General features: G+C 33.0%; 1 protein-coding gene across 1 annotated transcript in view; it reads left to right on the top strand.

Annotated features, from left to right (window-relative positions):
• LOC114326826 (uncharacterized) overlaps nt 1–13139 on the top strand; it is a 149961-nt gene that overhangs the window by 110309 nt on the left and 26513 nt on the right. Inside the window, exon 5 of the mRNA XM_028275277.2 lies at nt 3010–3222. Coding sequence (XP_028131078.2) covers nt 3010–3222 — 213 coding nt within the window. The remainder of the gene's footprint in view (nt 1–3009; nt 3223–13139) is intronic.

Genomic DNA, 13139 nt, shown 5'->3' with positions numbered 1-13139 from the left:
ATCAAAGTTGATTTACCTGAGGTAGATTTAAAAGAACTAAGCAGCGATCAAAAATATTTATACCAGATTTGCACTGCCATATCTACCGGAAACTGTCCATATAATTTGGCGAATAAATTTCCTGGCAAGTTATCTCATGCAAGATGGCTAACTACGGCGAATCGTATCTTGAGGTCTTATATTGCAGTAAAGAATCCGCCGCCTAATTTAAAAATTTTAACAGAGTACATTCTGCGAGTATATGCTAAGGTTTGGTTTTTAGTAAAAACTGCACCAGTGTGTACATTTGGAGCCCTTCATCTTTGGAAGCTAATTGAATATTCGAGATATTTAAGTGACGAACTAAAAGCTGTAGTTGACCCTGTGATTCAACGAAATGGCTTTTATGGCCATCCTGAAAATATTTTACTAACGATGATCTTTGACTCACGTCGTCATATAAGAGAATTAGGATACAAAAGAATATTAAAGTGCAGGTCGAAACCACAAGAAAATCTGAATAACACTGTTAGAAAATTTGAAATTCCCAAGTTCAATTTTGAAGCGGAATCCTATATTGATTTAATAAATTGGCAAGAGTGCACAGTGTCGGAACCGCCAATGACGAAACATCTGGCTGATGAAGACATTCAAGAATTTATCAAATCTGGTAGCTATCCAGAAGGAAATTTTTGGAAGTTACCCTGCCATACACAGGCTGTTGAAAGAGGTGTCAAATTAGTGACTGAGGCATCTTCGGCCGTATGTGGGTTTACTAATAGGGATGGTTGGATACGTAGAACTATAGCGTCTAGAAACAACATGCCAAAATTTAATAGCAAATCAGATTATCAAGTAGGAAATTAGAAATTGCTCACATGGGTGGGTGGATGGGTGGGCAGGGATGGAACTCGATGGCAGCTACCTCCCCGTGGTGAGTTCTGGGTTATTTTGTATATTTTAATCTACAAAATAATCGCTTATTTTGTATATTTTAATCTACAAAATAAGCGAAGAGCTGCTCTTAAGTGAAATAGTCGAAAAGTACTTGATGTTTTTACCCTTAAGGGCTGGCGGGGGGCCTAAGTATATCTAAAAATTAAAAATATTTTTTATACGTAATTAGAGAAACATATTGCATAATTTCATAGTACAGGCAAATTAATTTTTTGATTTAATTTTTTTTCTTTTTTGGGGGAGCTAGCGGGGGGCTCAAACAATGACGAAAAAAATAAAAAAAAAATTTGTACAAGATAATTTTACCAATAGCAACTTTTTAAACTACAGGCGTCTTAAAATTAAAAAAAAAATTACAAAAACGACCCACCCTAATATACAATAGGAAAAAAGTTATGTTACTTCATAGACAAGCGGCACACCCCAAAAAACGCTTAAATCTCGAGATCCTGACCACGGTGTGGTGAATGGCTAATTTTGATCATACTTTATGATTTTGATATCAAAAATCGTTTTTTTGCTCTTCTTAAAAATTTTGCATTTTACGGTTGCGTCATTCTTCGTCTGAACCAGAGAATTTGTCCTCAAACAACTTCTTGGGCCTTTTCTATACAGGGTGTTTCAAAAAAAGGTAACCCCGTCTCTAGGGTAGGTAAAAAACTGAAAAATAATTGGAGTTTGCTTAGTAAAAAATTTTTGTAACGCCATCAGTTTTCAAGATACAGGGCGTTGAAGAGAAAAAAAATTTACGCATTTTTGAAAATTGAAAAATTGAAACAAGGTTTAAAAACAACTCTAATTATTGTTGATTTATCGTCATAACAATCAATAAATGTCAGATTTCCATGGCACACTTGGAGAAAATAGAGGTATACCTATTAGAACTTTATCATTACTAACAGCATCAATTATTACTTCATAATTTTCAAATCAAAATATTCCGAAAACCGTACACAGTATCGAGTTTTGCCAAGAGTACCTTTTTGGTGTAAAATTGAATGATGTTTAAGTTTAGTTGAAATTTTGATTAATAATTATACTGTTAAAAAAGTTATATTGACTAATACTTAGTACGATCCGTGTAACTAGCGCCCTCTATGAGAATCAGATATAAAAACAAATTCATGGGATGTATCAGCTTCCAAAACATATTGTTGTAAAATTTCATTACAATGTTGCCAGTAGTTTCGGCAAAATCGTAAAAAATGCGTAATTTTTTTTCAACACCCTGTATCTTGAAAACGGATGGCGTTACAAAAATTTTTTACTAAGCAAACCCCAATTATTTTTCAGTTTTTTACCTACCCTAGAGACGGGGTTACCTTTTTTTGAAACACCCTGTATATGCTTAGGGTTATAAGTTTTATAGTGGGGAGAAAGGTCAAAAATAGATTAATAATAGCATAGGAATGTTAAAATCATAATAAATTGTATGAATAAAAAATATATATGTAGATAGAAAAGTAAGCCTAACTTTTGTTTTTATTGTATTGAGCATTCTAGAATCTGGTCAAGTTTGGAGCGCTGTAAATCCTATATAAATAAATAAGAATTAAACAACTTTATAGCGGAAATTGTTCGCTGAAAAACCCTCTGCAAAATTGCTATATTGTTATTTTATTTTAAAATGAACTGAAAAAAAGTTATAACCTCCAAAAGCAAACTTGTTAAAAAATTTTCACCTATTTTTGTTTATATCTTTTTTGTTGGTCACTTGACGATAAAAAGTAATAGAAACAAAATTGTAGAAAATTTAATTTGTTACATTTTATTTTTAAATATATTTTTCGTAGGGTTGGTAGTTTACGAGATATAGCGCAAAACCCCTTTTCACCCATTTCCAATATGGTGGCCGGGGGACAAGGGTGGCGACCCCAAAACCTTAAACTTATGCTTATACTGATCCGTCCTACACACTTAAAAAATAAAATTGACTCCTCTAACAAATGCAAGGTATAGCTTAAAAAATGTAACATTTTAATGGAATATGTTAATATGTAGTTTATTATTTATATCAGCTATTTAACTTAAGTACTTTATTTGTGTATATTAATATATATTTTTTTATTACAGTTTTAGAATAAATCGAATAGAATCTCCAATAAAGCCAATCGAAGGTGACTGCGGTGAATCGCTGACTCTGTACGATGCTTCCTGGCCTGATGATGCAAAAATTATCAAAACATTCTGTGATACTTTCTCCAAAGCGATGGAAAAGCACGATTTTGTGTCCACCGGCAATTCGTTGTTTGTCCGTTTCGAAAGCAAAACAGGAAGCTACAGTGGGTAAGTTAAATAAATAAAATACACAGCAATTCAAATTATTTGAGGTTTAAAAACAACACGAGGATGGCCATGTTCTACAGAAATTTTTATTCCGGTCAAAAAAATCCGGGTAATTGAATTTTGAATGTTTTTTTATTTTATCAAATTATGGTAATAATAATGCAGATGAAATAACCAATAATAATAAAAACGTTCATTCGTAACAATAATAACCGTTCGTTGGGGATACTTTCTTATGTATTCAGAATAATGCGCTTCCACATACTGTGCGAATCGTCATTGTCTACCTAAATACTGCCATTTTGGAATGGTCCGCTTATAGTCTTGACTTGAATCTATTCGAAAATTTATGTGCATTTTAGGGAGAAAGATTAAAAAGAGGCAACCATTGCCCGAAACGATTGAAGAGATGAAAGTAGTGTTGAATGATGAATGGGACCATATAATGCAAGATCAGATTGAGCAACTTATTGCAAGTATGCTCAGACGTATTTAAACCTTCCGCAGATGTAGGAAGACAATTCCCGATACAATTTATAGTATTTGCTAGTTCAGTTAATTTAAATTTGTCTTTATGTTGAAAGAAAGTGTCATCTTTTTTCTGGGATTGCTCATTTATTTTTACTGTTTTACGGAAGCATTTCAAGATTTTTTCAAGATTAAAGATTTTCTCAATGTATTTTCATATGATGGATCCTTTTTGTATTGTCTTGTTTGGTAAAACAAAATTTAATATTCCAGAAGCTGCAAAACAAGGCATCTAAAATGACCGTACATTAATTAAAACCAAATAATAAAGAACCACGTTTACTTTTTTTAAGAGTTCCTCATACATTGGGGTGAGGAGAATTGATCTGAGTAAATTAGGGACCACTCTTCCCTTCAATGCTTTCCAGATACATTGGGGTGAGAAGAAATGATCTGAGTAAATCAGGGACCACTCTTCCCTTCAAAGCTTTCCAGACTAGATTATTGTTGAGTACCCCGTTAATCGGAGTACTTGTAGTTCACTGGAGTGTTGGGCTCTGAAGCCGAATTGTTTAGGGATTATTCCTAATCTGTTTGTCTTTATTTGGAGTCTGGATTGGATGACTCTCTCTGCTATCTTACTGACTGCTTGAAGTAAGCTGATCGGCCTGTGGTTTTTCGGAAATATGTTTTTTTTTCGTTATTTGTTACCATGATTACATGGGGTTCTTTTCATAGGTTTGGGAAGAGCCTGAAATTTAGTATTGCATTTATTATATTTTTATTAAATACATAATTGATGTTTGTTGTTTCATCTGGACAAGATGGTTTTCTTGGTGAACTTCTCTGGGTCAGCTCACTAATTTTCCCTAGGTGATGTGGGAATGATTATTTTACTTTGGTCTTCGAGCGTTATCTTATTCTGTTTCTAAAACTTCTTCGATAAAGTTTATATTTTCTTTTTGCCGATAATTGAGTGTAGACTCTCTCGTACAAGAGTGCTCCTCTTCACCTCAGCTTTTGCTTCTACGCACTAAACGATTTAAGTGATTCTCCTTTTCGTGGGGAATGAGATTCCTCTCTTTTCGTATTATTCTTTTTAGCTTCCATAGTTCTTGCATATGTTGAGCCCGTTCTTTTATTTCTTTTACATAATTGATCTATTTCTAGTAGTGTGTGTCTGTTTCACTTGTCAATTTAATCGGTTTGCGCTATTTTTGTCTTCCTGGTTTCTTGTTATTTTAGTTCTGTTCTTTTCCCTTATCATGTTTGTTAATTTCTCGTTGATATCTATTAATCTGCCATAATAATTTATCCCATCTTTGTTTCTAAAAATAACAAAATAATTTTTGTTCGACGGTAACGCTTTCGTATATTATGTAGGACAAGCTGAAAATGGGAGCATTATCATAACGAAAACTTTGTTTATTTACGTATTTAAATTCATAATATAGACAAGGCGAAAACGGCGGGTTCGTTGGGAAAAATATTCCCCTGAGATTTTTTTGCATAATTACATTCGTGAGACATCCCAGAATAATGTTCAAGAAGTCGCCCACGTGAAAAGTGGGCCAAATTTTTTTTAACAATTTTTTTTTTTAATCAAATTGCAAAAATCAATATTTTTGGTCCGAACAATTTTTTTGTAGGTTTTTTGGAGCATTCTGGATAAAAAAGTTCTCCTATAATTTTTCTCTAAAGTTGATCGTGTTCGAGTTATAAGCAATTTAAAATTGAAAAAAAAAACGAAAAATGGCGATTTTCAAGGCTTAATAACTCGGTTAAAAGTTATTATTATGAACATCAGAAGGTGACTAAATCAAAGTTTAATGCCCCCCCCCCCCCTACAAGATCCCGAAGAAATTTTTGTCATTATTTTATTACTAAGCTGTTAGTTTTAAGTAATAATATTGAGCGCCATGCACGTGATAGGCTGCCGTAAATGTGAGTGCAAGTAAGATGCACAATTGGACTGCCGGAGTGGCATCTCTCTCGCACTCACCATTTACGGCCGACTACCACGTGCATGGCGCTCAATATTATTACTTAAAAATAACAGCTTAGCAATAAAAGAATGACAAAACTTTCTTCGGGATCTTGTAGGGGGGCATTAAACTTTTTTTTTCCTTACATTACGCATCAACCACGCAGGGTTATTAGCGTGTATGGATTGTGTTACAAAGTTATAACTTAAAAATAGATTTTAAACATAACAATAGGAAATTATAAAAAGCTCTAAATCTATACAAAGTAAAGTAAAATACTATATTTTTGGTAAGAGGTTGCAGTCTTTGAGGAATGTGAAGATGCTTTTTGTATCACTGTCTTTTCCTAGTGCACTATTTAATGTTGGTGGTATGTTGCACTTTTTTCGTTGCACTTTATACTTCAGACACTGAAATAAACAATGCTTTACGGTAAGGACACTTCTACACAAATCACACACAGGTTGATCGGCACGTTGGAGTATGTAGTCATGGGTTAATCGAGTATGGCCAATCCGGAGACGAGTGAAGATTACTTGCTCTCTTCTGTTTTTGAATTGTGGAATTTGATTGTGGTTAATGTCAACTTCGTATAGCTTGGTTGATGAGTCCCTCCATGTATCCTGCCATATTTTAAAAGTATTTACTTTGAAATATGCTTTCAGGTCGGTGTGTAGGATTTTCATGTTCTCTTCTGCGTTTGGGTTATTAGGTGCATTCTTTGCTATTTTGTCCACAACCTCGTTACCTTCGATTCCAGTATGAGATGGTACCCAAATAAAATTAACTTTAATATTCATATTTTCTGCATATTTCAGTTCCTTTTTAATGAAAAGTAGTAGTGGATGATCAGAATAGAGTTGTTTTAATGCCAATATTGAGCTGAGAGAATCTGTGATAATGATGTTTCTCTTATTATTTTTGTTAACTATCAGAGCCAATGCGTTTAGAATAGCAAACAGTTCAGCGGAGAACGTTGTTGTATATGAAGGTAACTTATAAGCTGCTGTGTAATCTGACGAGTAGATTGCTGCGCCAGTTCCGTCTTCGTTTTTGGAGGCATCGGTGTAAACTTTGAAGCAGCTACCATATTTGCTTAATATTTTAAGAAATTCTTGATTGATTTGACTTGCAGGCGTTTCTGATTTATTTAGTCGCATTAAGCTGGTATCAGTAGAAGGAAGGCGAATTGTCCAAGGAGGAGGGGTTTTGATTGCGGAAATATCGTAGGTGTCTGGAAAATGAATACCTATTTTTGATAAGTAAGTTTGTATGCGGTAATAAAAAGGGTGGTCAGTTCTATTTGAGTTTTGGAAACAACTTTTAAAGCGGTCAGCTAATACGTTGTGTATAACTGGGTTATCTTGATTAGAGGATACTGCAGTGGCATAAGAAAGACTTAGATATTGTCTTCTAAACGATAGTGGGATCTCTCCAGTCTCCCAGTATAGAGTTTGTATTGGACTTGTGTGGTGTGCTCTTAAGGAAATTCGAAGACCTGTATTTTGAATCACATCTATTGTTTTTAAGTACGTCTTTTTTGAGGAGTTGTAAACGATTGAGCCGTAGTCAAGTTTGGAACGTACTAGGGCCTTGTAGATATGTAGTAATGTAGACGAGTCGGCGCCCCATTTTTTGTTTGCAAGTGATCGTAACACATTTATTCCAGGCTGACATGTCTTTTTTAAATATTCTAAATGTATTTTCCAAGTTAGTTTTTGATCAAATATCATACCGAGAAATCTAACTTCGTCTACATATTTAACCTGTGCTCCATTTAAGTATAAGTTCTTCAGTTGTATTTGGTGACTTTTCGTAAAACACACTGCTTTGGTTTTAAGGGTATTACACTGAAGTCCACTTGTGGATGACCATTCTTCAATATGATTTATGGCTTTTTGGACATGGTTATGGATGGTTGGCATTAAACTTTGATTTAGTCACTTTCTGACTTTCATAATAATAACTTTTAACCGAGTTATTAAGCCTTGAAAATCGCCATTTTTCGTTTTTTTTCAATTTTAAATTGCTTATAACTCGAACAAGATCAACTCTAGAGAAAAATTATAGGAGACCTTTTTTATCCAGAATGCTCCAAAAAACCTACAAAAAAACTATCCGGGCCAAAAATATTAATTTTTGCAATTTGATTAAAAAATTTTTTTTTTTTAAATTAGGCCCACTTTTCACGTGGGCGACTTCTTGAACCTTATTCTGGGATGTCTTACGAATGTAATTATGCAAAAAAATCTCATGTGAATATTTTCCCAACGAACCCGCCGTTTTCGCCTTGTCTAATATGGAAAATTGCTATTATGAAAAGTTGATTAGAAAATATGTTTTAATGTGCAATTATATTTAAATGCTAATTTAAATTTTGTGAACTATAGAGGTACTTTACCCTTGATCAAAATTCATATTTTTTATATACCTTGTATAAAATTAATAAAATTTGATATAATGATGGTTGTATCATAAATATTAGACCATGAAGAGCTTTTTATGAAGAATAACTTTTCTTCGTCAAATTAAAAATAAAAGAGTTATAAATGAAAATGATGTTGGTATCCATAATTTGAGAAATATCTTCAAATATTTTTTCCATTAGAAGGATGTAATTGCATATACCTATCAGAACATAATTTTTTATTCCAAACAACATTTCATAATAACAATTTTCAATATTGTGAAATTCAAGATGCTTTTTACTGATGAAGTGGATGTGTTTTGAATCGTCAACAATAGGGCTTTTCATCGATTGTGATTTGTTTCGAGCTTCTGTCATATGTTGTATAATATGTGTATAATATTAATATACACGGATTATACGACATTTGACAGAAGCTCGAAACAAATGACTGTGAATGAAAAGCCCTATAGGGCTTTTCATCGATTGTCATTTGTTTCGAGCCTCTGTCATGTGTCACATAATGTTAATGTATCTACGTCACAGGTCCTTGGTTTTTATCATTGGTTATATCAATAACGTATGACGTAGATATATTAATATTATGTGACACATGACAGTAGCTCGAAACAAATGACTGTGAATGAAAAGCCCTATAGTTGCAATGAAACAGTCCATTTATCATTAGGTACTCTCATTAAAGGGGAGGCCGTATGCTCGTACAAACCTTTTTAAAGTTGTTAATAAATTATTGCTTTTAAAATATACTCAAATTGTGTTTTTAAGTATCTTATTTTTTATGTTTTATTAATACCTAATTTAAAATTTAGTTTGACATTCACGAATTGTCAAACTCAAAAGTAAATAACCTATGCTTTGCTTAACAAATTTAGATTAAAACTAGCATACTTACTATAGTCCGTTCGCTAAACTCAGACTCAATTGGCTACCTAGTGATTTAAGCTAGTAATTTTGCCAATTTGATAAAATTGCCAAAAAAATTATTACTAAATAGTTAATAATTACTAAATGTTTAGTAATTTTGCAAATTTTGTCAAAATTGGCAAAAAACAAAAAAGTTACGTACTAAAATCTTTAGCCATTTGCGTCTGAGTTTAGCGAACCGATTATAGCAACGATTTCAGTTGACGTTTAGTGTGCCGGCAGAAAATAAAAGGATTGTGTGACGTCACATTTTAGACTGTGAGGTCGATTATCTCGAAGACGGTTGATGCCGTTTTCAGATTTCGATTCGGAAGACAAAACTACATAAGAATCCATCGATAAGTCTGCTCTAAGTGTTGCAGGAGCGGCAACGCACAAACGAACACATTTTCCGAATTTATAAACGAAAAGTTTTCGTTGAAAATACAGACTCAGGAATAATTAAATTTAGACAAGAATTTCAGTGCATTTTAGGAAATCTTCTATCATACATATATTTAGCTATGCCTGTATAAGACTTAAAAGTTGTGAAATTTGAGCATTTTATTCAATATTTTCGTATTTTAGATAAAAGTCTCGAATCTCGTGCCCATCATCAAAATGCGTAACAGGATATAGACCATAAAAAGGAAAACGGTCCATAAACAAATGAACCGTATCAAATAATGCCTCCTCAGGCAAAAAATTGAATTTTCACTTCTACCTTCATTTTAGAACAGAACTGAAATTGTGACAAAGGATGATATCTTTAGATTTCTTGAAAAGAATTTTAGTGGAATATATTCATGTATATAAATGTAACATAACATACACCTTCTGATATATAACACATAAAAATTATATTTTTATTTTATAAACATAAATCAAAATACCAAATAAAAGTATCAAATAAAACGTACGCTAGTAAAAATTAGTTGAATTTAACAACTCATTATGTTAAATTATATTTACCTAACGGGTAACCTACATTCATGAATAAATTATTAACTATGTTAATAAATGTTCAAAATGTTGTTTATAATGTCAAAAACACAGTCGTATTAAGAAATACAGTGCCATACAAGGAGTACACAGAGTCATATTACCCTTATGCACAAATGCGCAGTAACTATCTCTTAAAACCTAGCAAATTTCAATTGCATATCTCAACCGGTTTTAGAGCAATTAGTAATCGTCAGTTTGTAAGAAAAAATTCAACATCCTGTACTTCGGAAACGAAGCATTTGCGGACATAAAATGTTTATAAAGCAAACGGTCATTATTTCTTCATGCAAAATTGCCCCTTAAAGTTTGTCGCACTTATTTAGAAACACCCTGTACTGATGAAGAACATGGCTAGTTGTTAAAATACCTAACTTTTTTTATTATCCAACATAAACGAATGAATAAAAAAATCATGTTAATAAAACCGGAGGCTATATCTAGTTGGGTTTTAATTTCGGCATTTGATAAATGCTTCTACAGGGTGTTGCGAATTTTGAGAAAAAACACAGTTTGATTATTTCACCCAGTATACAATGGAAATTTACCTGTTTAGCAACAATATTATCACAGCGATATTGTTAAATAATAAGGCTATAACATGTTAAAAAAATCACTTATATCGGACAACAGGTTTAGGAAATCGAAACATCAAAAATGACCAATTGTGTGGGCCGCCCGTTTTTTCTGACGCGCAGTGTGTATACAGGGTGTCCAGAAACTCTCCCGACAAACGAAGACCGGATATTCTCCAGTTAATTTTAAGATAATTTAACCCAATTCAACTTGTCCAAAAATGCTTCCTAAGGGAGCTAGGGCTCTTTAAAAATCGCATCTTGTAATTATTTTTTTTTAATTACAAAAATTGTTACCAAAATTACCAATTTATCTTCCAGAACTAAATGGATTGCATTAATAGAGAATTTCTAGTACTGGTCATATGCGTCCGTTTTGGGTAGGTCAACGGTTATTTTTGTTGTTCTGAAGCTATTTCATTGTGGCATTTTTATAATTCACTATTTAGATGGGAAATAAGCCACAATTAAATTGAAAAAAATAGTTTTATTAACGTTTCGACCCCCAAATGGGGTGTCGTTGTCAAAATACAAAATACTACGAAATTATAAACAAAAATGTTGTTGCATAGTAAAAAATTTTTCTAATAATTTATTTAATCTGACTCATTTATATCGGCAATTCAGAATTGTGGCTTATTTCCCAATCATTTTTTTTTTCAATTTAATTGTGGCTTATTTCCCATATAAATCGTTAATTAACGGTTATTTTGTTGCATAACTTGTTTGTCGTTTATTTGTAAGCATTTTTAATAAAATAAAAATGTGTACCATTTTTATTCGGTTGCGATGCGAAGGCAAACCAATCTTACTTTTTAATTAGATTACGGAGTGCAGTCCAGTTCCTTTAACCTAGATTTTCTGCTCTTATTGGAGCTTCATCAGAAGAAACGTAGGCACTGTTCTCCATAATCCAACTAAATTGCATCGAGAAATTTTCCCACACATCGCAACCAAATGGATGATAATAGGTGGCTAGCGCCATCTGGCAATTGAAAGACGAAGCAAGTTTTCAATCCTAATAGCAAATGAATAATATTGAAAAATATTAAAAATCACTAAAAGATTTTTAAATTGAAAACTTATTGGTACATTTTCATGGTAACACCTCCAAGACTTCTATAATTTGCAAGTCATATGGATGCTGCAGTGAAGACGAGAGGGAAGGAATTCTACACTTTGCAATTCACATCCCCCGTCTGCAGCCGGCCAAATTCCAACTGAAAGATGCACCTGGTTACTCTACGGAGTAATACGAAAATAAAATAAAAATGTGTACCATTTTTATTCGGTTGCGATGCGAAGGCAAACCAATCTTACTTTTTAATTAGATTACGGAGTGCAGTCCAGTTCCTTTAACCTAGATTTTCGGCTCTTATTGGAGCTTCATCAGAAGAAACGTAGGCACTGTTCTCCATAATCCAACTAAATTGCATCGAGAAGTTTTCCCACACATCGCAACCAAATGGATGATAATAGGTGGCTAGCGCCATCTGGCAATTGAAAGACGAAGCAAGTTTTCAATCCTAATAGCAAATGAATAATATTGAAAAATATTAAAAATCACTAAAAGATTTTTAAATTGAAAACTTATTGGTACATTTTCATGGTAACACCTCCAAGACTTCTATAATTTGCAAGTCATATGGATGCTGCAGTGAAGACGAGAGGGAAGGAATTCTACACTTTGCAATTCACATCCCCCGTCTGCAGCCGGCCAAATTCCAACTGTAAGATGCACCTGGTTACTCTACGGAGTAATACGAAAATAAAATAAAAATGTGTACCATTTTTATTCGGTTGCGATGCGAAGGCAAACCAATCTTACTTTTTAATTAGATTACGGAGTGCAGTCCAGTTCCTTTAACCTAGATTTTCTGCTCTTATTGGAGCTTCATCAGAAGAAACGTAGGAACTGTTCTCCATAATCCAACTAAATTGCATCGAGAAGTTTTCCCACACATCGCAACCAAATGGATGATAAAAGGTGGCTAGCGCCATCTGGCAATTGAAAGACGAAGCAAGTTTTCAATCCTAATTCAATCCTTTTTAGCAAAAAAACAATTGTTAACATCTGTTTTATTAAAAAATGATTATCCTTTATCGTTTATAAATAAGGAATTGTCAAGATTGGATCGAATGGAACAGAACAACTTAGAACGGGATCCTACAACATTCACCAGAAATAATACGAGGAAAATATCAATACCATATATAAAAGGACTATCCGAGAAACTTAAAACAATAGGAAATAAATTCAACATTTCAACAACATTCAAAACAACAAACACATTGAGATCTATTCTATCTAAAACTAAACCTAACAATGATCAAGAAAGAACAAAGAATTGCATTTATAAAATACCTTGTGAATGCGAACAATTTTATTTAGGTGAGACATCAAGACCATTAGACATTAGAATAAGTGAACATCAATCTTATATTAAAAATAGAGAATTTGAGAGATCTCAAATATGTCAACACGCATGGGATAATGAACATAGAGTTCAGTGGAGAGATTCAAGTATAGTCCTGAAAGAATCAGATAGTAAAAAG

Source organism: Diabrotica virgifera, chromosome 3 (genome assembly GCF_917563875.1).
Source record: "Diabrotica virgifera virgifera chromosome 3, PGI_DIABVI_V3a".
Taxonomy (NCBI): Eukaryota; Metazoa; Arthropoda; class Insecta; order Coleoptera; family Chrysomelidae; genus Diabrotica; species Diabrotica virgifera.
The sequence above is the reverse complement of the archived record's forward strand: the minus strand, read 5'-3'. Positions and strand labels throughout refer to the sequence as shown.